General features: G+C 40.3%; 6 protein-coding genes across 10 annotated transcripts; 4 read left to right on the top strand and 2 right to left on the bottom strand.

Annotated features, from left to right (window-relative positions):
• Nucleotides 1-140: 140 nt before the first annotated feature.
• Nucleotides 141-2,772, top strand: LOC104748969 (serine carboxypeptidase-like 40). The gene is made up of 3 exons (XM_010470537.3): nt 141-705; nt 1,408-1,515; nt 1,623-2,772. The coding sequence occupies exons 1-3, from the start codon at nt 162-164 to the stop codon at nt 2,624-2,626; spliced, it is 1,656 nt and encodes a 551-aa protein (XP_010468839.2). The 5' UTR covers nt 141-161; the 3' UTR covers nt 2,627-2,772.
• LOC104748970 (kinesin-like protein KIN-1) lies at nt 2,689-5,947 on the bottom strand. The gene is made up of 16 exons (XM_010470538.3): nt 5,722-5,947; nt 5,442-5,576; nt 5,235-5,337; nt 5,099-5,142; nt 4,974-5,003; nt 4,749-4,871; nt 4,647-4,672; nt 4,474-4,555; nt 4,347-4,388; nt 4,230-4,263; nt 4,004-4,079; nt 3,703-3,922; nt 3,530-3,621; nt 3,305-3,416; nt 3,038-3,217; nt 2,689-2,924 (listed from the first exon to the last, which is right to left on the bottom strand). The coding sequence occupies exons 2-16, from the start codon at nt 5,553-5,555 to the stop codon at nt 2,808-2,810; spliced, it is 1,395 nt and encodes a 464-aa protein (XP_010468840.1). The 5' UTR covers nt 5,556-5,576; nt 5,722-5,947; the 3' UTR covers nt 2,689-2,807.
• Nucleotides 5,909-8,126, top strand: LOC104748971 (large ribosomal subunit protein uL1c-like). The gene is made up of 7 exons (XM_010470539.3): nt 5,909-6,409; nt 6,536-6,715; nt 6,837-6,891; nt 7,095-7,222; nt 7,378-7,461; nt 7,531-7,656; nt 7,742-8,126. The coding sequence occupies exons 1-7, from the start codon at nt 6,068-6,070 to the stop codon at nt 7,877-7,879; spliced, it is 1,053 nt and encodes a 350-aa protein (XP_010468841.1). The 5' UTR covers nt 5,909-6,067; the 3' UTR covers nt 7,880-8,126.
• On the bottom strand, nt 8,075-12,297 carry LOC104748972 (protein OBERON 4). The gene is made up of 3 exons (XM_087491280.1): nt 11,995-12,297; nt 8,948-11,877; nt 8,075-8,751 (listed from the first exon to the last, which is right to left on the bottom strand). The coding sequence occupies exons 2-3, from the start codon at nt 11,859-11,861 to the stop codon at nt 8,183-8,185; spliced, it is 3,483 nt and encodes a 1,160-aa protein (XP_087347406.1). The 5' UTR covers nt 11,862-11,877; nt 11,995-12,297; the 3' UTR covers nt 8,075-8,182.
• A 2,009-nt stretch (nt 12,298-14,306) lies between these two features.
• On the top strand, nt 14,307-16,696 carry LOC104748968 (uncharacterized). 4 transcript variants are annotated; one of them, XM_010470535.3, is made up of 12 exons: nt 14,307-14,523; nt 14,603-14,729; nt 14,820-14,947; nt 15,024-15,093; nt 15,177-15,279; nt 15,373-15,490; nt 15,582-15,663; nt 15,750-15,811; nt 15,891-15,963; nt 16,045-16,128; nt 16,225-16,305; nt 16,376-16,696. In XM_010470535.3, the coding sequence occupies exons 1-12, from the start codon at nt 14,318-14,320 to the stop codon at nt 16,544-16,546; spliced, it is 1,305 nt and encodes a 434-aa protein (XP_010468837.2). In that variant the 5' UTR covers nt 14,307-14,317; the 3' UTR covers nt 16,547-16,696. The 4 variants fall into 4 exon arrangements, 3 of the variants coding, with proteins under 3 accessions (XP_010468837.2, XP_010468838.1, XP_087347405.1); XR_015584386.1 differs by having other exon boundaries at nt 14,331-14,523; nt 15,577-15,663; XM_010470536.3 differs by having other exon boundaries at nt 14,333-14,523; nt 14,629-14,729.
• Nucleotides 16,697-16,795: 99 nt separating this feature from the next.
• On the top strand, nt 16,796-20,170 carry LOC104748967 (carotenoid 9,10(9',10')-cleavage dioxygenase 1). 2 transcript variants are annotated; one of them, XM_087491277.1, is made up of 14 exons: nt 16,815-17,152; nt 17,242-17,312; nt 17,430-17,444; nt 17,619-17,730; nt 17,823-17,922; nt 18,012-18,074; nt 18,273-18,383; nt 18,467-18,651; nt 18,809-18,947; nt 19,047-19,164; nt 19,240-19,341; nt 19,425-19,667; nt 19,762-19,873; nt 19,952-20,170. In XM_087491277.1, exons 1-14 carry the CDS (start codon nt 16,937-16,939, stop codon nt 19,979-19,981), a joined length of 1,617 nt encoding a protein of 538 aa, XP_087347403.1. In that variant the 5' UTR covers nt 16,815-16,936; the 3' UTR covers nt 19,982-20,170. The 2 variants fall into 2 exon arrangements, with proteins under 2 accessions (XP_087347404.1, XP_087347403.1); XM_087491278.1 differs by lacking the exon at nt 17,430-17,444 and having other exon boundaries at nt 16,796-17,152; nt 17,242-17,316.
• Nucleotides 20,171-20,438: the final 268 nt, after the last annotated feature.

Below are 20,438 nucleotides of genomic sequence, written 5' to 3'. Positions count from 1 at the left end.
GCTGTCGATTAAGTTTCCAAGAGAAAATAATACTAATAGTAGATAACTTCTTACAGTATTACATAAATGATGAAACATACAATAATTTAAATTGACGTCCAAATATATATATAGTAAGAGGTTTTGACCCAAACATAAATGAGTGAACAATAAAAATTAAAATGAAAATTGACCCAAAAAAACAAGAAGAAAGTTGTTTAAAGAAGCAAACCCAACCCCCACACACACTCGTGTTTCATTTAACTGTCTCTTCTTCAAAACCAAAACTTTCTCTTTCTCTCCTTCTTCCCATACCCTATATTTCACTTAAGATGACGAGGAAAGGACAGGGCTACTCTGTAATCGCATCAGTGTTGTTACTCTTACTACTGTCTATGTCGTCTCGAATCGAATGCAGCAACCAAGTGCACGCTCTGAGCCGCCTGTACCTGTCGAAGCGAGGGGTGGGTTCGTCCACCATGGATACAAGCCATTTCAAGGTGGTTAAGGATTTGAAACCGTCTTCGCTGCCGAGTGTTTCGAATCACGAAAAGTTAAGAAAGAGAGATCTGATACGGAGATTGCCCGGACAGCCTCCCGTTGATTTCGATCAATACGGCGGCTATGTCACTGTCAATGAATCCGCGGGCCGTTCCTTTTTCTACTATTTCGTGGAAGCGTCCAAGTCTAAGGATTCTTCTCCTCTGCTTCTATGGCTCAACGGCGGTACGTTTCATTGTCCATACATTTCATAATTTTTTTTTTATCTTTGGTTCGGTTTTTTTGCATCTTTTAGTTAATCATGGAGTTATTTATAAATGCGTATATATGCATGTAAGTAAGTTCATAGCAAAAGAGAAGAAAGATGAACAAGAATGTTAGTTTGATCGAAAGGGGATGTCTTTGTTTTTTTTTTCTCTGTTGTATATTAAATCTATCATAGACTATATGTGCACGAAATATTATAATTGTGAGGACCATACCCCATATGCCTAGCCTGCTTCTTCCCTCTCTGTTTTTCTTTTAAAAATGATTGTCACACCAATAGTCTATTATTATATTCAGAAGATACAGCCCCAATCGAAAACTGAGAAAGAAAAAAGAAAAATGATTTGCCTTTCTCGATGTGTTTCAAAACTGGCACATGCTGAGGATTTCTCGGCGTGCTTTGTTGCACAGCTCTACTTGTGAATTATTCAGCCACTACGTATTTTATCTATAGACATGGATTTTCTATATAGTTCCCATGTACTCTTTTTTCCTTTTCTTAATACTACTCCATTATTTATAGTTGCTCATCAGGGGCATTTATAATAATATATCTCGGCAGTTAACTAGCTCTGTCAACAAATTCGAGATTTTGATTACAAAAATATGCGTGACTAAATACTATATGTATTGGAGATATATAATTAACGAAATAAACAGGACCGGGATGCTCGTCACTGGCGTATGGAGCATTACAAGAGCTTGGGCCGTTCAGAGTGCACAGCGACGGCAAAACGCTTTTTAGAAACCGATATGCATGGAACAATGGTACCTCTCTTTCTCTTTTTTTTTTTAAATAAAAATAAATAATAGTAATAAGATGGTAAACGATTCTTGTGTGGTTAAGGAGAATAATCAAACGGTGTGTGCTGCAGCTGCGAACGTGTTGTTCTTAGAATCCCCGGCGGGAGTGGGGTTCTCGTACACCAACACAACGTCGGATATGGAGAAGCACGGGGACAGGAATACAGCGGCTGATAACTACATCTTCCTGGTAAAGTGGCTTGAGAGGTTCCCGGCGTACAAAGGCAGGGACTTGTACATCGCCGGTGAGAGCTATGCCGGCCACTATGTTCCACAACTTGCACATACTATCCTTCTCCATCACCGGAGCTTTCTCAATCTCAAGGGTATTCTGATAGGAAATGCTGTGATCAACGACGAAACTGACTTGATGGGTATGTACGACTTTTTTGAGAGTCACGCTTTGATCTCTGAAGATTCTTTGGCTACACTCAAGAACAGCTGTGATCTCAAGACAGAGTCTGCGAGTGTAATGACTGAGGAGTGCGCGGTGGTGTCTGACCAGATCGACATGGACACGTATTACTTAGACATCTACAACATATACGCTCCCTTGTGCCTCAACTCCACACTCACCCGCAGGCCCAAACGAGGAACCACAATAAGGGAGTTTGATCCGTGCAGTGACCATTATGTGCAGGCCTACCTGAACAGACCGGAAGTCCAAGCGGCCCTGCACGCAAACGCTACGAAGCTGCCTTACGAGTGGCAGCCGTGCAGCAGTGTGATTAAGAAGTGGAACGACAGCCCTACCACAATGATTCCTGTCATTAAGGGGCTGATGGGTCAGGGTGTCCGCGTCTGGGTGTTCAGCGGAGACATGGACGGGAGAATTCCGGTGACGTCCACCAAATACTCCCTCAAGAAGATGAATCTAACGGCCAAAACGGCTTGGCATCCATGGTACCTAGGGGGGGAGGTGGGTGGATACACAGAGGAGTACAAAGAGAAGTTGACATTTGCCACCGTCAGAGGGGCTGGTCATCAAGTTCCCAGCTTCCAGCCAAAACGCTCTCTTTCACTCTTCATTCACTTCCTCAATGACACTCCTCTCCCTGACACCTCTCGTTACTAGATATATTCCATATAAGATTGTAATGTCTCTCTCTTAATTAGCTTTTATTTCTCCCCCATCCATTCTTTATCTACTATTTCATTACTTTGAATGTTAATACCTGTTTTGCTCTCACAACTTAAAAAGAGCAACTTATCTCCTTACCATCTACTTGTCCACATCTTCTACTTTACCAAAATAGTTAGGACGTAAAGAAAGATGCATACCAAGAACTGATGAAGCTTGACATCTTTCCAACCAGACCTGGTTCGTCATTGCGCAATGCTTTTTCCTTAATACCCTTCTTTTCTGTTTCTAACTGCAAAGAGAAAACAACAGGAAATCTTGCATCATTGACCATGCTCACCCTCACTCTCTAATTATATATATACACTATTATGTAAATGAACCCCTTCAAACACTCTAGTTTACCTTTTTCACTTTCAGTTGGAGTTCTTCAACGGCCTGCTGTAAGGATTGTATAGTTTTTGATACAATATCTTCATATGCTGTTTCCACTTCATCCATTGAATCTAGGCTGGAAATAATCCCTTCATGTATGAGCACTTCTTCTAGCATTTTGATGTCTTCGTTGCTCATTCTCTCTTTCATCTGTATACAATAACATTAATGCATATGTTATCTTTTAGATCCATTTTTCCGAATACTAGAAAAAATGGCTGTTGAGTAAATCTTAACCTTCTCCAGGATCCTCCCACATTTCTCATCTTTGGTTACCGAGGAGGGTTCCTCCTGTGACCTCGCAATTTTTACTTCACTGGCACGTGGTGATGCTTTTATGTGCTTTGCCCTGTACAACAATTGGAAGCAAACCTATGTTTTAAACACGTTCAATAATGTGACACATGCAAAACGAAAACGTTACTGGCCATCTAGTGTTACACTGAGATGCACTTTGCATACCTCATGCCAAACCTGAGGGTTGAGAGCGTCTCAGATGCATTCGAAGTGCTAGGTGAGCAACAGCAAAGCAGTGCCATTCGAGAATTCCCACCCTGTGGCATGAGAAACCACGATAGAATTGAGAACAAGCTGAAGGATTATAAAATAGAATCAGCTTGAGAAGAGATACTAACCAGGGCATCCTGTAGGATGCGAGTAAGCTTGGAGTCACGATATGGTATGTGATTCACTTTGCTAGATGACCCACTAGTGAGAGCGTTTATCACGTTCCCCAAAGCTGAGAGTGATTTATTGATCGTCTTCGCTTCTTCAAGAACCCTACCTTCTGCTCCAGTTTTGTCTGCCTTTTCTGAGCCAGCCAGGTCGACAAGAATCAGTTTTCCTGTTTTCACCCTGTTTACATACCAAAAAAATATAAGTTCCACCTTTACAGCTGCATCAGCGTTTCATGATTAATTGTATAAAAGAATTTACCTCTTATCTTTAACTGAATCCTGCTGGATTGTGAACAAGTAAGCGCAGTGGCTTCTACTGCTGGACATATTCATTTCTGCCATTCATTGTTAAACTGGAAACATTCTTCCAGATGACTAATCAATCAGTTTTAACTTTTCTCGGAGGAGCATAATCTTTATCTCACTATATCACTATCTATTAAATGTGGAAACACTGAACAAGTGCTGATAAGCTAAGAGGATACGGGTTTCCCCAACTGCACGGTTAGCTAAACCAGCCTGAAATGGCAATTGACATCAGAAATAAGAAATAAGAAGATAGTATTAGGCAATCAAGAAACTCAGGGTAGCTGCTATCTTACGCATAGATGTTGTAATGCCTCCGCCGAATCTGATACAGGTACCTGAAGCACGAATAATTAAAACTTGCCTACGCAGTAAAAGTTTGTTCTCAACACAAACAGAAGACATAAAGGCAATGAAGCTAGCCTCTGTAACGCCGGACAACAGTATTCCTTGTGTTTTAGTTTCCTTGATCTGTATGTTTCCTTTAGATAAGTCTAACAGGTCCCTGAGAAAATGAGAGATATATTCATTTATCGATAAGCTTGGCTAAACCCTAGAAGGGATTAGAGAGAGAGAGGTATAGGCATAAACATTACCTGACTTTCTCCATGTAGATCTCAACCTACAAGAGACAAAGGAACATAAGATATATTTATACATGAGGGATTGTAAGGAGGAGTAATAGCTTGGATCACTACCATAGACAATTTAACAGTGTAATTTGCAATATCTTTGGAAGAGCTGATTTGACCAAACATCCCATCGACGACTCTTGGAAGTAATCCTTTATTGTGATCATCACAGTCTTGGATGCCTGGTCCCTAAATCAATAGAAGAGAAGAAAACCAAGTTTATTAAGAAGGAAAGGTCCTTGTACTACAGGGAACAACTCAAATAGATATCAAGAAGATTATTTAGGTGACCTCCATGGAATATGTCTTCCCAGCCCCTGTCTGCATAGTTTAAAAACGAAAAGATCAAAAGTTATAATAACAAACTTGAATACTGAAAGCAATCCAGGTAGGGGAAAGAGATCATGAGAACAAACCTGTCCATAAGTGATGATTGTTCCGTTTATAGCATTCACAGCGTCTGAAAGACCAAAGGAAGGAAGGAAACCAAAGAAAGCAAAATCAAAAGTGTTCATTACATTTTAATCCAGCAATGTTTAGATCAGGAAAGACCTCTCATGATCGGCAGAGCCAGAAACTCATAAACCGCAGCTTGGGGAGCGTCCTCATAAAAAACTCCATCGAGGGTGAATGTTAATTCGTCTTCCTTGTCATCCTACACGCAAGAAAATTGAATAACCAGTGACGGATTCAATGTGGCTAGACAATAATAAATAATAAGATGAATCAACCACAACATGGCAAGGTCCGATTACAAACCTGGAAAACGAAGGTTTCAGCGTCGATGCCTCGAACACAGACACCATCTCTGTGATCTCGCAACTCTTTAGAGCTTCGTGGCCGAAATCGCGCGCAGACTGTTACGTTAGACATCGCGCCTTAGTCCTTATCAATCTACAGTGAAAACCCCCCAAACAAAAAAAAAAAAAAATTCAAAATCAAAATCAGCAAGCAGAGGGTAGCGATGAGCACAAAATCGGGGCACAGGAAATTTGAAAGTGAAGAGAAAACGAAGGAATCGGAATTTGGATAAAGTTACCTCTCGAAAGGAGAGGAGGAGGAAGGGTTTCTTCGAGTGGGCGGGAAGAAGAAGAGGAGGACGAAGAAGAAGAGGAGGACGAAGAGTGTTGAAGTCAAAAAAAGAAAAAGAAGGAAAAGAAGAGGACACGCGTGTAATATTGTATGGTCTAGAATAAGACAGGTGTCATTTAAAATAGGAACACGGTAGCGAAGGTGCACCATCAGGCAGGGTATAATAGCTAAGAGAAAGAGAAAAAAAGGGGAAGGGTCTTCTCCCTCTTGTTATCCCCTTTGGGCGTGGAGTGGATTAGGCATTAGGCAGACTCACTCACTCACTGCTCTTCTTCTCCTCCTCCTCTCTAACAATGGCTTCTTGCGCCTCTCACTCATCTCTCATGCTTGCATACGCCGCCGCATCCACTCGTTCCCAGGAGCTTACCCCTACTCCATCTCTTTTTTCTTTTGCCAGCCCCAGACCCAACAACTTAAGCGTCCCGCTTCTTCTCCTCGGGGGTTCCAGGGAGAGAAGATTTGCTGCTATCGATAGAGCTTCCAACCGATATTTCCAGGTTGTTGTCTCCGCCGTGGCCGCAGAGGCTGACCTCGACACAGAGGAGGACGCGGAGCAGACCGCCACCGCCACCGCCGTCCTTGATCCGCCCAAGCCTAAGAAAGGAAAAGCAGCTTTGGTTCTTAAGAGAGATAGAGTATGCTTCTTTTTTGATTTCTATCTATCCTTAAATATATTCTTTTTTTTTTTTTTTTTTTTTTTTTGGCCATAATTAATTAATTAATGTTCAATTTTTGTTTTTGATGTTTTTGCCATTTGACAGACAAGGTCGAAGAGGTTTTTGGAAATCCAAAAGCTGAGGGAAACCAAAAAGGAGTATGACGTGACGACTGCTATATCTTTGCTTAAACAAACCGCTAACACAAGATTCGTGGAGTCGGTTGAAGCCCATTTCCGTCTCAATATCGATCCAAAGTACAACGATCAGCAGCTGCGTGCCACGGTCAGCTTTCATCTTTGCTCTATCGATATGATATGATATTCACTGTGTGTACTTGTGCTTCATTCTCATTCAGTATCTCAATGCATTTGTCCTTTTTTTTTTTTTTTTGATCCGTCTATAGGTGAGCCTGCCTAAGGGAACTGGCCAGACTGTTATAGTGGCTGTTCTTGCACAAGGTATGCATTTGTCAATGTCTATTAGTATATGTTTTCAGTCATTGTTTTAGATATTTCAGCCAGTGCTTCTGTAGATAAATTTTGTCTGCTTGACCATATTTTTATTGGATGGGGGACTTCTTTCTTGTGTTTTTCGAAATCATGTGGTTTATTCTTCTCTTAATCTTTGGCGTTTTGCACCCATTTCCATGATGATCATCCAGGTGAGAAGGTCGATGAAGCCAAAAATGCAGGGGCAGATATTGTGGGCAGTGAGGATTTGATCGAACAAATTAAAGGAGGTTTCATGGAGTTTGACAAGTTGATTGCATCCCCAGATATGATGGTCAAGGTGTGTGGTTTCCACTCATTTCGCCTCTTTGTTTGATCAACTAAGGTTCTAGTTGTTCGAGCGCATTAATATTAAACGCCATGCTTGGCAAAGAATGTCTTGTGACATGAGATAGTTGTAACCTATTTCCTAACATACTTGAACTTTGCGGTTAGGTTGCTGGCCTGGGAAAGATTCTTGGCCCACGGGGACTCATGCCCAACCCCAAGGCTGGCACGGTCACAGCTAACATTCCCCAGGTAAGCCTACTTTGCAACATCTTTTCCTGACTCTGGTGATCATGGCTTAATGATGCATACGTCTCTCAGGCTATAGAAGAGTTCAAAAAGGGGAAAGTAGAATTCAGAGCAGACAAAACTGGGATTGTTCACATCCCCTTTGGGAAAGTTAATTTTACAGAGGATGACCTTCTCATAAACTTCCTTGCGGCAGTGGTACGCTGATACTCCATTCTCATTATGTATATCTGTTTGTTTAAAATACAATAAATGAAGAGGGGGAAGTAAATGATAAATGCAGAAATCGGTGGAGACAAACAAGCCAAAGGGAGCAAAAGGAGTTTACTGGAAAAGTGCGCACATATGCTCGTCAATGGGGCCATCCATCAAGTTGAACATAAGGGAGATGATAGACTTCAAACCTCCAGCTGCGAACTAACCAGCAACCACATTTGTAAATGGGGTCCTTTTGGGAGATAGGCAATGCTGAGTGTAGACGAGAGGAGTCTAATCTGTTAGTTATCTTTTCACACCTCACTGGTTTTGTATCACTATGATGGGCATTTGCTTATTGTCGTTATATATTTACTGTTTGCTATAATTCTATTGAAACAAATGGCACGGGCTGTACATGTGTCGGACCTAAAACTCTTATCTCTAAATTAAAGACAAGACCTTACGTTGAACTTAAGGTACATATGATTGATTGTGTGTACATTACATATGATTACTACTACAAATGTTACAAGGCCAAACTCTGCTGTGTCACTTCCATTTTGGTGAGAAGCCCACTCATCTCTTCCTCCATTCTCATCTTCATTTCATAGAACTCTCTCTGCCCTCTCTCTATAGCCTTCAACTCCTCGTGCCTCCACCTTCTTCTCTCTTCTGCCTCCTCCATGCTCAACTTCCCTATTCTCCTCTTGTACTCTTCCTCTATCTTATCTTTCTTCGCTATTGCTATTCGTTTCAGCCCCTCTGCTTCTCTTCTTGCATCATCTGCCCGTCCTTGGAACATCTCTGCCTCTGCTTGCTTCATCCTCACGATGCTCTCCAGTTCTTCGAAATGAGGAGGTTCCTTTGGCAATCCCCTTTTCAATCCAATCTCCACTCCACATATTTCAGCTTGTGTCTCTCTGTGGAACACATCCGCTACGCTCGCGGACCTTTTCAGCTGATGATGCGGTTTATCTGAGCACACTGATCTCAGCCACGCCGTGTCCTTACTAGGGCTTCCCCTCTCATGCCTGGGTTTTGGCTGTTCGTATCTGAACGGCACAGAAGTTTCACCAGGAGTGGATGAATCACAGTCTGCAGTCACCAAGCAAAGAATCGACTGACGATGATCAGCAATGAACATTTTTATATGGCGCAGATATATCACAAGAATTTAACCAATGTGTGTTCACATGCACATCGTGTGATCATCTATACTAACACAGATAGATAAAAGCCATAGTATACAAAATCCAGATAAAGCTCACAATTTAAACAAAATTTCGCGCACCTGAAATGAAACCCAATATCCGATTGCAAGCTTCAGGAAGGCCTATTGATTTACTTTTCAAACTTGCCAGCATCGCATCTGCAGCTTGTCTCAACTGTTTCCCTCTAGAGTCTTTGCTTGATGAAAATATCTTTTTGACATATTCCAGTTCCTTGCAAAAGTGCTCAAACTTCCATTCGCTGGCAAAATTCAGAAACACTTCTTTGACAAAGCCAAACATCTCCGAGGGATGGTTACAGGCGACGCAGTGGAATTGCATCTCAGTAATTCCTGGAGCACCAGAAGCATCATTGATCCCATTCCGGATGTAAGATTCTCTTATCCCACAATCTGTGTGGCACCAATGAAGACACACATCACACCCAACCCAGCTACAGGTGTTGGATGCCATATCGAAATTTGAGCACACCAGACACATGCAAGCACTACAAAATGCATCCTTCCTTGAACAAACCCTGCAATCGCATTCATCCACAGGCACCAAAACCCTACAAGAAATATTCTTGCATCTCATGTTCATGTAAATCTCAGCTAACTGGGAAGACGAGATGCTGTTGTCCAACTGAAGGAAATCCGGACGCCCAACTTTCAGTGCGACCAAGATCTCCAACTGAGCACGATGAGATTTTATAAGCAATTCCATTGTTATATCAGTCCTGTTCTGCAGAGCATCTTGAAAAGCACCAAGTTGTACATTCTTATCCATGTTCAGCATCATCTGCCGTATGTTTTCCTTCAGGCTAGTTATGTATCGAGTGGGCATCTCATGAAATCTCTTGGTCATCAGATGCATTGGATCTGAGAGAATGTATCCGATGACCGTCTCAAAAAAATCATGCCCACCAGATTCCAGCCCATTTATCCAGGAATTGCTACCACTGAAAAAGTCCTTGGCTTTTTTCTTCTCAACATTAAACTTTGAACCATTTTCAAGAGAGCCGGTTCTTGGGCAAGCTAATCTAGCATCAATACTTTTCTGGAAACTCAATTGTTTTTCAAGTCTATTAGCTGCGTTAGAGCTCTCATCAGTCAATCTAAGATGCTCTTCATCAGCTTGACCAGAAATTAAAATGCCTTTCATTGCTTGAGGTTGAACTGAACCGCTTCCATTTTCCATCAGTCTTTGATAGACTATAGCCTCGTTGTACTTTGAATCATTATGAGAAAGTGCCTGCCAATCTATACCTTGAAATATAGGTCGGCTATGAACTGACTGCTCATTATCTCCAATATTGTGATTCAACGAACAGCTTGGATTATGATTAAAAGAGCGGGAACCTGAAAAGGACATAGACATGGTGAAGCCATCAGAATTGGTACAAAACGTGTCTGTCAAAGACCGAACACTTCCAGAACGGACTGGTGACCCCAGAGGCTGATTAGTATCCTGGCCACCAATCGGCAACAATACATCTGGTAGGCTAAGTGACAGATCCAGTGGCTCCAACAACAATTTCTCATTCTTGGGCTTACTAACACTTGACTGCTCAGTTTTATTTGTTCTCTTAACCGGAGAACTAGAGAACAGTTCAAACCCTCTAATACTAGGTCCTCTGAAGTTGTCATCTTTTTCATCTTCATCCCTTTCAGAGAGATCCTCAGACTTTTTTTCAGAAAAGAGTGCATTGCCAAGTAAATGAGTAAGTGGGACATCAGAACTTTTGCCTTTATCCTTGCGTTTGTAGACCGAGCTATCCGATACAATGCTAATGTATTCTGCAGGCGTTCTATTCGCTAGAGCAGTTTCCTCAACACATTCAGTGCTTTCAACTTCCGCTTCGTTGGCATCACCATCGATATCCTTAACTTCCTTAAACTCTTTTACCTGAAACCGTTCAGGGACTTCCTGATACAGACTTTCCTCCAACTTCACTTCATGGTTCTCCTTGAATTCTTTGTCACTGGTATCACCGTTATCATCGACCATATCAGTAATCTCATTGACACTAGGAATGGTTGTGTCATCTCCACGCTCGTGTTCACTAGCGGAAGCTGTAGAAGTATCATTGATGTTGTTCTGATCAACATGCATGGTGTCACTGGCATGCTCAGGCACATTTTCCCCTTCCTCAACAGTTTTCTGATCCGTCATGCTCTCAGCCGTTTCCATTTCCCTAACACCACCCACATGACTGAGTTCCCTGTTGCTTTCGGTGTCGGCGGTTGATTTTTCCATCTCCTGGATGCTACTATCAATTCTGGAGTCATTATGATCAGCAGCAGCAGCGCAGGAAGGTTGTTGTTGAGTGTTATGAGGAGCAAGCCCTGTCTCTGGTAGAGGGTCAGGCTCAAGCTCTCCTTCCTCCATCTCGCTACTGCTAGAACCCAGGACTTGATCCTCGCTTTTCTTGACAACATTGCCAACACTTTTGGATTGCTCGCTCCCGGAATCTTTGGACCATGTAGGAGAAGCAAGAGATTTGGATCTGGAGCGGGAATTTCTGGAATTGAGGAGCTTGAATTTGGATTGATCGTCTCTGGACCAAGAAGGGGATATGAGACTCCTATCCCTCTCAGCGTCCCTTAGTCTCCTATCACGGTCTTGGACGCCAAAGTCATTACCAGGACCACCAAACCTCCTCCAGGAAGAGACACTAGCTTCCCTGTTGGGCCTCTCCCTCTCAGAACGAAATCCCTTTGGAAAAGCCCTCCTCGAGAAACAAGCGCTCTCAGATCGATGGAACCGGGCATCCGGCTCTTTCCTTCGATGATTATCAAAGTCCCGATTGGATCGCCTACGCGAAAAACCTCTCGAGAAGCCGGCATCTTCCCCGCGTTCACGGTCGCGGTCGCGGTCGCGAGAGAAGGACTTGTGGAAGAAGCCCCGGTGGGGGCGGTCCGAGTTGAGAGATTCTTCGTCAACATTCTTATCATTACAGGAATCAAGGTCGTCGCTGGATCTTAGTCTCTTCATCCCTTTTTTTTAGTTGCTGTGAGAGATGATGATTAAAAAAACAAAAAATTAGGGTTTTTGAGAATCGGAAAATGAAGTGGTAATATTCATGTGCGAAAGCGTACAAGAGGAGAAAGGAAACAAAGAAGAGTACCTGGAGATTGGGGCCAGATTCATGTCGGAAGAACCCTAACTTGCAGATTCAGCTGTCTTTTTTTTTTTTTTTTTTTTTTAATAATCCGAAAGCAAGGAAGGAATCACGCACGCAACGAGGAAGACGAAAGAAAAGGAATATTGCAAGTCAAACTGAGTGGGAAAAGCAACATCTCACATTCCCCTCCCTTTACTCACTTATTTACATCATCTGCCACCTTCCCTCTGACCAGATTACGTGGGCGTTTACGTCATTTTCCTTTGCTACCACCCAATCTTTTGACTCTTATCGCGTGTCGTCGCCTAGTATCCATCCCATCCATCCACATTATAAATAACTAGAAAAGGTCCGCCTTATTACCGCAGATAAAAATTAAAATTATTTAAAATAATTAAATTGTAATATATATGTTTTTAGAATTTATTTGGTAACATTTGAATACTGAATATAAACTTCTCATATTTTATTATATTATTCTTTCAGTTCCATTATATAACAACTAGTATTATACTCAGTGCTATGCACCGAAATTATATCTTAATTACATTATAAATTTTACAAAAATAAAAAAAATTGTAGAATTTTTTATTATTATGGTTAACAAACCCAATTTACAGTTACATGGCACACATTAACTAAATTATAATATGTCACAAATAGAGTTGTACACAAAGATTAGTGATAGCCAAAGAAAAATCTTAAAGATGCCATAAATTGTTGACTTAGTAAATATGCTATTAAGGTAGAGAAGATAAATTAAAGATATGAAGATATACAATTTATTTCTTATTTGGTTGTAACATAGAAACAATTTACCTACAATAAAAAAAAAAGGAAAATGTTCCTTACCCAAAACATGGTGTACTTAAAGATCATTTGGCACCAAATTTTTGGAATTGACGTTCTACTTTCACAAACGCCTCAAAGATGAAGATTTGACTTTCTCAAAAATGGCTTTTCTCTCTAGTTTTTAGTGATAATTGGAGAAGGATCAATGAAGAAATTAAAAAATGGAATAGAGAACTGATATTGGAGAAGAAGAGAGATTAAAAAAAAAATAGTGCGAATGGTATTCTTTCTCCCATCGAACGTAGCAGTAAAAGGAAAACTATCACTTTTTTTTATCAATTAACTTTCTTTTTCTTAATTTATTTTCTGCTTAATTTTGATAAACTTGCCCACATGTCGGTATTTAATTGATCAACTAACTTATTTTTAGTTGAATAGATATGTAATTTGTTTTGTTTTTCTTTCTTTACCACAATTTTACCTTTATTTATTTTATTTTTTGAAAATAATTTGTTTTCCCGTTAACTGGATTTTAGGAATTTGTTTTAATTATGTAATTTTGCTTTTTTGCTTTTTTTTTCTCCACGATCTTTTTTTGTTTAACGATTGTTTGTAAAAATAATGTTTTTTTTGCCTATGTGTCAAATAATTATTGGTAGAGTGACTTGTGCTTTATAGTATAAAGGATTTTAAGGCTTTCTTTTGCTCTATCTTATAATATTTTCTCTAATTTCTACGTACAATTTCTATTAGTATAACAATTTATGACTATTTGAACTATGCGGTATATTTTTCTATTGATTGAAATTTTATAAATGACATAATATTTATTGTTTATTAATTTTTGTGTTTTTAACTTAAAACTTTTATAGGACTGGAAATACTATTTTAATATCTATATCATCATAATAAACCATATTTTAAGTTTAATTATATATTTCATCTTAATGCATATAACTAAATATTTTATACGAGACACAATTAATACATTATATCAAATCTGTATCTTAGTAAAAATCATAAATACAAAAAAATTAACAAAATACAATTCACAAGAAAATCTGAATCAACATTATTTAAGATGTATTTGTTATGTTGTTATCTCATAAGTACTAATTTTACCTCGTGTCATAATCAATTTTAAATGAGTGAAATTTATAAAATAAAAACATAGAGACATTCTCATCAAATAACTGAAAATTCATTCCTATAAATTATAATTTATTTCGAATTATTTTATGTTTTAATATATGCATTACAAAAATACATATGTTGAAATTATAAAATCAAATATATTAATTTTGTTAGTTTTCATTTTTTATTTAGAAAATAATTTTTTTAAAATATAAACATGTAAAATTCTGTATACATGTGTCAACAGCATCTGAATGATACAATCTTTATTAGTAATTTTGTCATCTATCTTATTAACTTAATAATTTTGTTAAAATTCGAGAGAGTTTGCTACTGGGCTTTACCAGTGGGCCATTATCAAGTTAAGCAAGACCCATCACAACTACTCCTCTTTAACACAATGTTGTTATTACTGATTGAATTTGATTGTGCTTCGTTCCAAGTGTTTTTATTTGATTCTCGTTATCTTCTCCCGATGTGGTGCCTACCATCTGTTCGACCAAATGTCTCAGAGATGTTCTTCAAGTCCTCCTCTTCTCATCCGATACTTAAAACAACTGCTAAATTCTCCACGGCTTCCTCTCCCTATCTTCCTCCTTACTTCAGGTTTCATGCTCTCTCCGACTCTGCTTTCCCACTGTATATTTCTTTTGAGATTTCGGTCCTCATTGTAGTTTCCCTCCAGCGTCGCCCCGATGATGGATTGGACAGATAATCATTACCGGACGCTTGCTCGCCTCATAACGAAGCACGCTTGGCTTTACACCGAGATGATTGCCGCTGAAACTCTTGTTCACCAGCAGACCAATCTGGTACTCTTTTTTATTTATTTATCAGCGGGTCGGGAATATGCCCTTTTGAATCTCGCTACGCTAGACATGTCCCTCCGTCTGCACTTTTAGGACAGGTTCTTAGCATTTTCTCCCCAACAACACCCTATTGTTCTCCAACTCGGTGGTAGCAATGTGGAAAACCTTGCTAAGGCTGCTAAGCTTTCTAATGCTTACGGATACGACGAAATCAATCTCAAGTTCGTTCTGTTTCTTTTCTCCTTGGCTATTGCCCTTGGTTGAAACTTAACTGTGTTTGTTGTTGTGTTGAGATAGCTGCGGCTGCCCCAGTCCTAAGGTTGCCGGCCATGGAGGCTTTGGTGTTAGCCTTATGCTCAAACCCAAGGTCCGTTACTCCTCCTCATGATTTCTGTAGTTTTCTGCTCTTTTCTTCTTAACGGTGCCCCCCTCCCACGCTTTCTTTGTAAGCTTGTTGGAGAGGCAATGTCTGCTATTGCTGCCAATACCAACGTCCCTGTTACTGTGAAATGTCGAATTGGTGTAGATGATCATGATTCCTATGATGAGCTCTGTGAGTTTTTGCTTCCAAGTGCCTTCTGCTTTTAAGTCTCGTTTGAACTGGGCATGGATTTTGTACTAAATACTGCTTCTCCTTTACTCTTAGGTGACTTTGTCTACAAGGTTTCTACTCTATCACCTACCAGGCATTTCATTGTTCATTCACGCAAGGCACTGCTCGGTGGGATAAGTCCTGCTGATAACCGGAGAATCCCTCCTCTTAAGTATGTTTACCATAACTTGCCTCTTGATTGCCTGTAACTGTGTATAATCTATTTTTTGCTTGAATTCACCTGTTTTTTGGACGTAGTTCAGGTATGAGTATTACTATGCCCTTGTGCGTGACTTCCCGGACTTGGGATTCACAATTAATGGAGGCATTACTTCTGTATCGAAGGTGACCCACCCATCTTGAATTCCAAGATGGACTAGCTTTCTTCTGCCCGACCAGGGTAAGACTGAGAAAAATCTTGTGATTGTAAGGTAAACGCTGCACTGCAGGAAGGAGCTCATGGAGTCATGGTAGGACGTGCTGCATACAACAAGTATGTGAAATTTAGCTTGATTGGTATGAGCTCTCTATATCAGAACCCTTTTTCTTGATTCGATGTCCATTCTTGACAGCCCATGGCAGATGCTAGGACATGTTGACACTGCAGTTTATGGTGTACCAAGTAGTGGCCTTACACGCAGACAGGTTCTGTGGAAATATTCAGCTTTTTAGGTTGCTTTGTCTGTCAGAAAAAAAATTGCAAAAAATCTGAGTGTTGTTGGACAGGTTCTTGAGCAATATCAAGTATACGGAGACTCTGTGTTAGGAACACATGGAAACGGGAGGCCTAATGTGAGGGATTTAGTGAAGGTACGTGTGGTTTAAACAAAGAAAGCAGTAGGTGTTGTGAACAGAAGAAATACAAGACTTGTGTGAAAACTGAAGATGTTCCAAATTTGATTGCAGCCTCTGCTAAACCTTTTCCACTCAGAAAATGGAAATAGCATGTGGAAGCGGAGAGCAGACGCAGCATTCAAGGAGTGCAGGGTGAGTGACTTGATATATTCTGTCTGTGGGAACATGTGAAAAAGTTTGTAGTTGTATGTGTATATTGCAGAGTGTTGGATCGTTGCTGGAAGAAAGCTTGAGGGCGATGCCAGACTGCGTCTTAGATTCTCCCATATGTGGGACCCCAGAGAGTGGAGAAGAAGATGTTGTCTTTGCAAATGTGCAGAATGTATTGCCCCCGCGCTACGAAGCTGGAGAACAAGTCATCTTATGTGCTTAATTTAGATGTTGTGTAATCTGGTCTCGTCTGTAGTGTTGGTGATATCTTATGTGCTAAATTGAATCTGTATCTACGTATATTATTATAATCACCGACTGAGCTGGTTGTGTTGTGTTTAAATCATATGTATAAATCATATGGGCTTTTCTATTCTTATTTTGTTGGGCCGCCAATCATATGGAGCAAAGAAGACTATAAATAATTATGGGCCATCCCGCCAGAAAAGAAAGATATTATTTAATATTGTTTTTGTGGTGCGACGTGGCAGCGTTTTCGCCAAAGGACGCAAAAGAAAAAGATGCTGCTGCTCTTGCTTGCTCTTCGCATAAAAATCATCCAAAATCCATCTCTCCCTGACTCTCTCTCCTTGCAGCAATCTAATTCTAAACCATGGCGGAGAAGCTCAGTGATGGCAGCAGCATCGTCTCCGTCAATCCTAAACCCTCCAAGGGTTTCTCCTCTAAGCTTGTTGATCTTATCGAGGGACTTGTCGTCAAGCTCATGCACGATGCTGCTATCCCTCTCCACTACCTCTCCGGCAACTTCGCTCCCGTCCGTGATGAAACTCCCCCCGTCAAGGATCTCCCCGTCCATGGATTTCTTCCCGTGAGCTCCCCTTCCCCTCCCCCCTCTTCTATCCTTTCCCCTGAGGTTTATTTGATTTTGATCTCGTCTCATTTAATTTGGTCTCCCAGGAGTGCATGAATGGTGAATTTGTGAGGGTTGGTCCAAATCCCAAGTTTGATCCTGTCGCTGGATATCACTGGCACGTTCTCTTCTTCCATTTTACAGTTCACCATCCATCATATTCAATTATTTATTATTATTTGTGGTGGTGGCTTCCTTACCTTACTTATATTATTATATGATCTGCTCGTTTCAGGTTTGATGGAGATGGGTACGTGAATTGTTTCGTCTTCTTTTATCTCCCTCTATATACGGAGAAGAAACCTTATCTTATGTTTCATCTTTTTAGATAGATAGATAGATAGATAGATACGTTGTAGAAATGGAATCCTTAAGCCTTATGGTCTTCCTCTTTGCTCAACTTCATGTCTCGTTAACTTTGCAGGATGATACATGGGGTCCGCATCAAAGATGGGAAAGCTACTTATGTTTCTCGATATGTTAAGACATCACGTCTTCAGCAGGAAGAATATTTCGGAGCTTCCAAATTCATGAAGGTGCGCTCCCTTGTATTTCAGCACTCATATATCACGTCTTCTTCTCCATGCTGGAATTTGTTGGTGAAATCACTGAATTCTGGTGTTTGCAGATTGGGGACCTTAAGGGGTTTTTCGGATTGCTTATGGTCAATATGCAACAGCTGAGAACGAAACTGAATATATTGGACAACTCTTATGGAATTGGAACTGGTTAACTACTCTGTCTACTTTGTATTCATCCCTTCTACTCTTTCTACTAGTATCTTAAAAATCTCACTCTCTTTTTTTCCATGCACCAGCTAACACAGCACTCGTATATCACGATGGAAAACTTCTAGCATTACAGGAGGCAGATAAGCCTTGTAAGCCTATACTTTTTCTTTTGGGATACACTGGTCCAAAGTGAGCAAACCTGATCTGTCTAGAAACCGATTCTTCTGTTATGTTGGCAGTGTTTCCCACTTCCTTGTTTGAAGTTTTGATATACAAGAAATGCATGGTATGAAGATTTATGTTTTTTTTTTTTTTTTAAGTCAAATCCACTCTCTTTTGGTCTTTAGATGTCGTCAAAGTTTTGGAAGATGGAGACCTGCAAACTCTTGGCATGATAGATTATGACAAGAGATTGACCCACTCCTTCACTGCTCACCCAAAAGTTGACCCGGTTACGGGTATTCTTCACTTTTCCCTGGAACGAAAACAAGTTACTACTATTTCTGTTCACATGATGACCCGTCATGGGCTCTCTCTGCAGGTGAAATGTTTACGTTCGGCTATTCGCATACGCCACCTTATCTCACATACAGAGTGATCTCGAAAGATGGCATTATGCATGACCCAGTCCCAATTACTATATCAGAGCCAATCATGATGCATGATTTTGCTATTACTGAGGCTTATGCAATATTCATGGATCTTCCTATGCACTTCAGGCCAAAGGTATATAACTCGTCAGTTTTAAAGGTTACACAAGAGTTTCTTGCCTCCCATATACTTTTCACATGTTATAAGAGATTAAGAGTACAAAGAAATAAGGTTATCTGTTTTGAATTTTCTTTGAGTATATATTCACGTGTCTTTTGAAATTGATTTCTAGGAAATGGTGAAAGAGAAGAAAATGATATACTCATTTGATCCCACTAAAAAGGCTCGTTTTGGTGTTCTTCCCCGCTATGCCAAGGATGAACTCATGATTAGATGGTTTGAGCTTCCCAACTGCTTTATATTCCACAACGGTGTGTTCTCTTTAATGTCTGTTTCAGTTTTCATATCTCCAACTTTTTTTTCTTCTATATATACCAATCAAACTTCTGTGAATGACTTCCTATATCTAGCCAATGCTTGGGAAGAAGAGGATGAAGTCGTCCTCATCACTTGTCGTCTTGAGAATCCAGATCTTGACATGGTCAGCGGGACTGTGAAAGAAAAACTTGAAAATTTTAGCAACGAACTGTAAGAATCCCCGGCCTGTTACATATGTTCTGCTCTCTCGTAACCGTAAACCCTTCTTAACTTTTGCTTGTGCAGGTACGAAATGAGATTTAACATGAAGACGGGCTCAGCTTCTCAGAAAAAACTATCGGCATCTGCAGTTGATTTCCCAAGAATCAACGAGTGCTACACCGGAAAGTATGAGTTCACCCTTGTCCTTTTGTGTCCTTGGCAAGGAAACTTCATCATGCCCAACGTTTTTTCTTGTTTGGTTCGTTTAGGAAACAGAGATATGTATATGGAACAATTCTGGACAGTATTGCGAAGGTTACAGGAATTATCAAGTTTGATCTGCATGCAGAAGCTGAGACGGGGAAAAGAATGCTGGAAGTAGGAGGCAATATCAAAGGAATATATGATCTGGGACAAGGAAAATTTGGTTCAGAGGCTATATATGTCCCGCGTGAGGCAGCAGAAGAAGACGACGGTTACTTGATATTCTTTGTTCATGATGAAAACACAGGGTAGTTATAGCTCTCCTGCTAGTTCCGTATTATCTCATCACTTGTTTCTTTTGTGTCCTTCTGGTATAATAATATGACGGTTGAAAATGGACAGGAAATCATGTGTGAATGTAATAGACGCAAAAACAATGTCGGCTGAACCGGTGGCAGTGGTGGAGCTGCCGCACAGGGTCCCATATGGCTTCCATGCCTTGTTTGTTACTGAGGTACTAAACTCTTACATCTATAATTTTCTTCGTCACAAGTGATGCATCTCTAACCACCAGTGGGTTTGCAATTCACAGGAACAACTCCAGGAACAAACTCTTATATAACCCATGCTGTGTGCACATACACATAATACTCGGGAGTCAAAGATGTGGAACAAAACCGGGGGAATTGGATGATACCGATATTACTATTACGTAACGTACATACTATGGCATCATGTATTCATCCCACTGCCTCGTTTCTCTTTATATACAATTACAATTTACCCTTTAATATCAACAAGGTTTCTTCTACCTTCCTTGTCCCTTAAGTCCGTTGTTCCTCAAATCTTGAAGTAAATTTATATTCGTACTACGAGAAGGATGAAGTGACCGGGACATGATGGATTCAACTTTGCATTGTCTCAGCATTTAGTATACAATAGGAGTGAGTGTTAAATTTAAAGCACAGACAAGCAAAAGTTGAACTAGAAGAAAAATTACATGTACAGAGAAGGACTGAACATGAGAGAGTATAGTGTGTGAGTAGACTATTTTTTTGGGTTTTCACTACACTAAAACA

This window comes from Camelina sativa, chromosome 16 (assembly GCF_030686135.1).
Source record: "Camelina sativa cultivar CO46 ecotype springtype chromosome 16, ASM3068613v1".
In the NCBI taxonomy this organism is placed as follows: Eukaryota; Viridiplantae; Streptophyta; class Magnoliopsida; order Brassicales; family Brassicaceae; genus Camelina; species Camelina sativa.
Note: the sequence above shows the minus strand (reverse complement) of the source record. Positions and strands in the feature narration are given on the sequence as shown.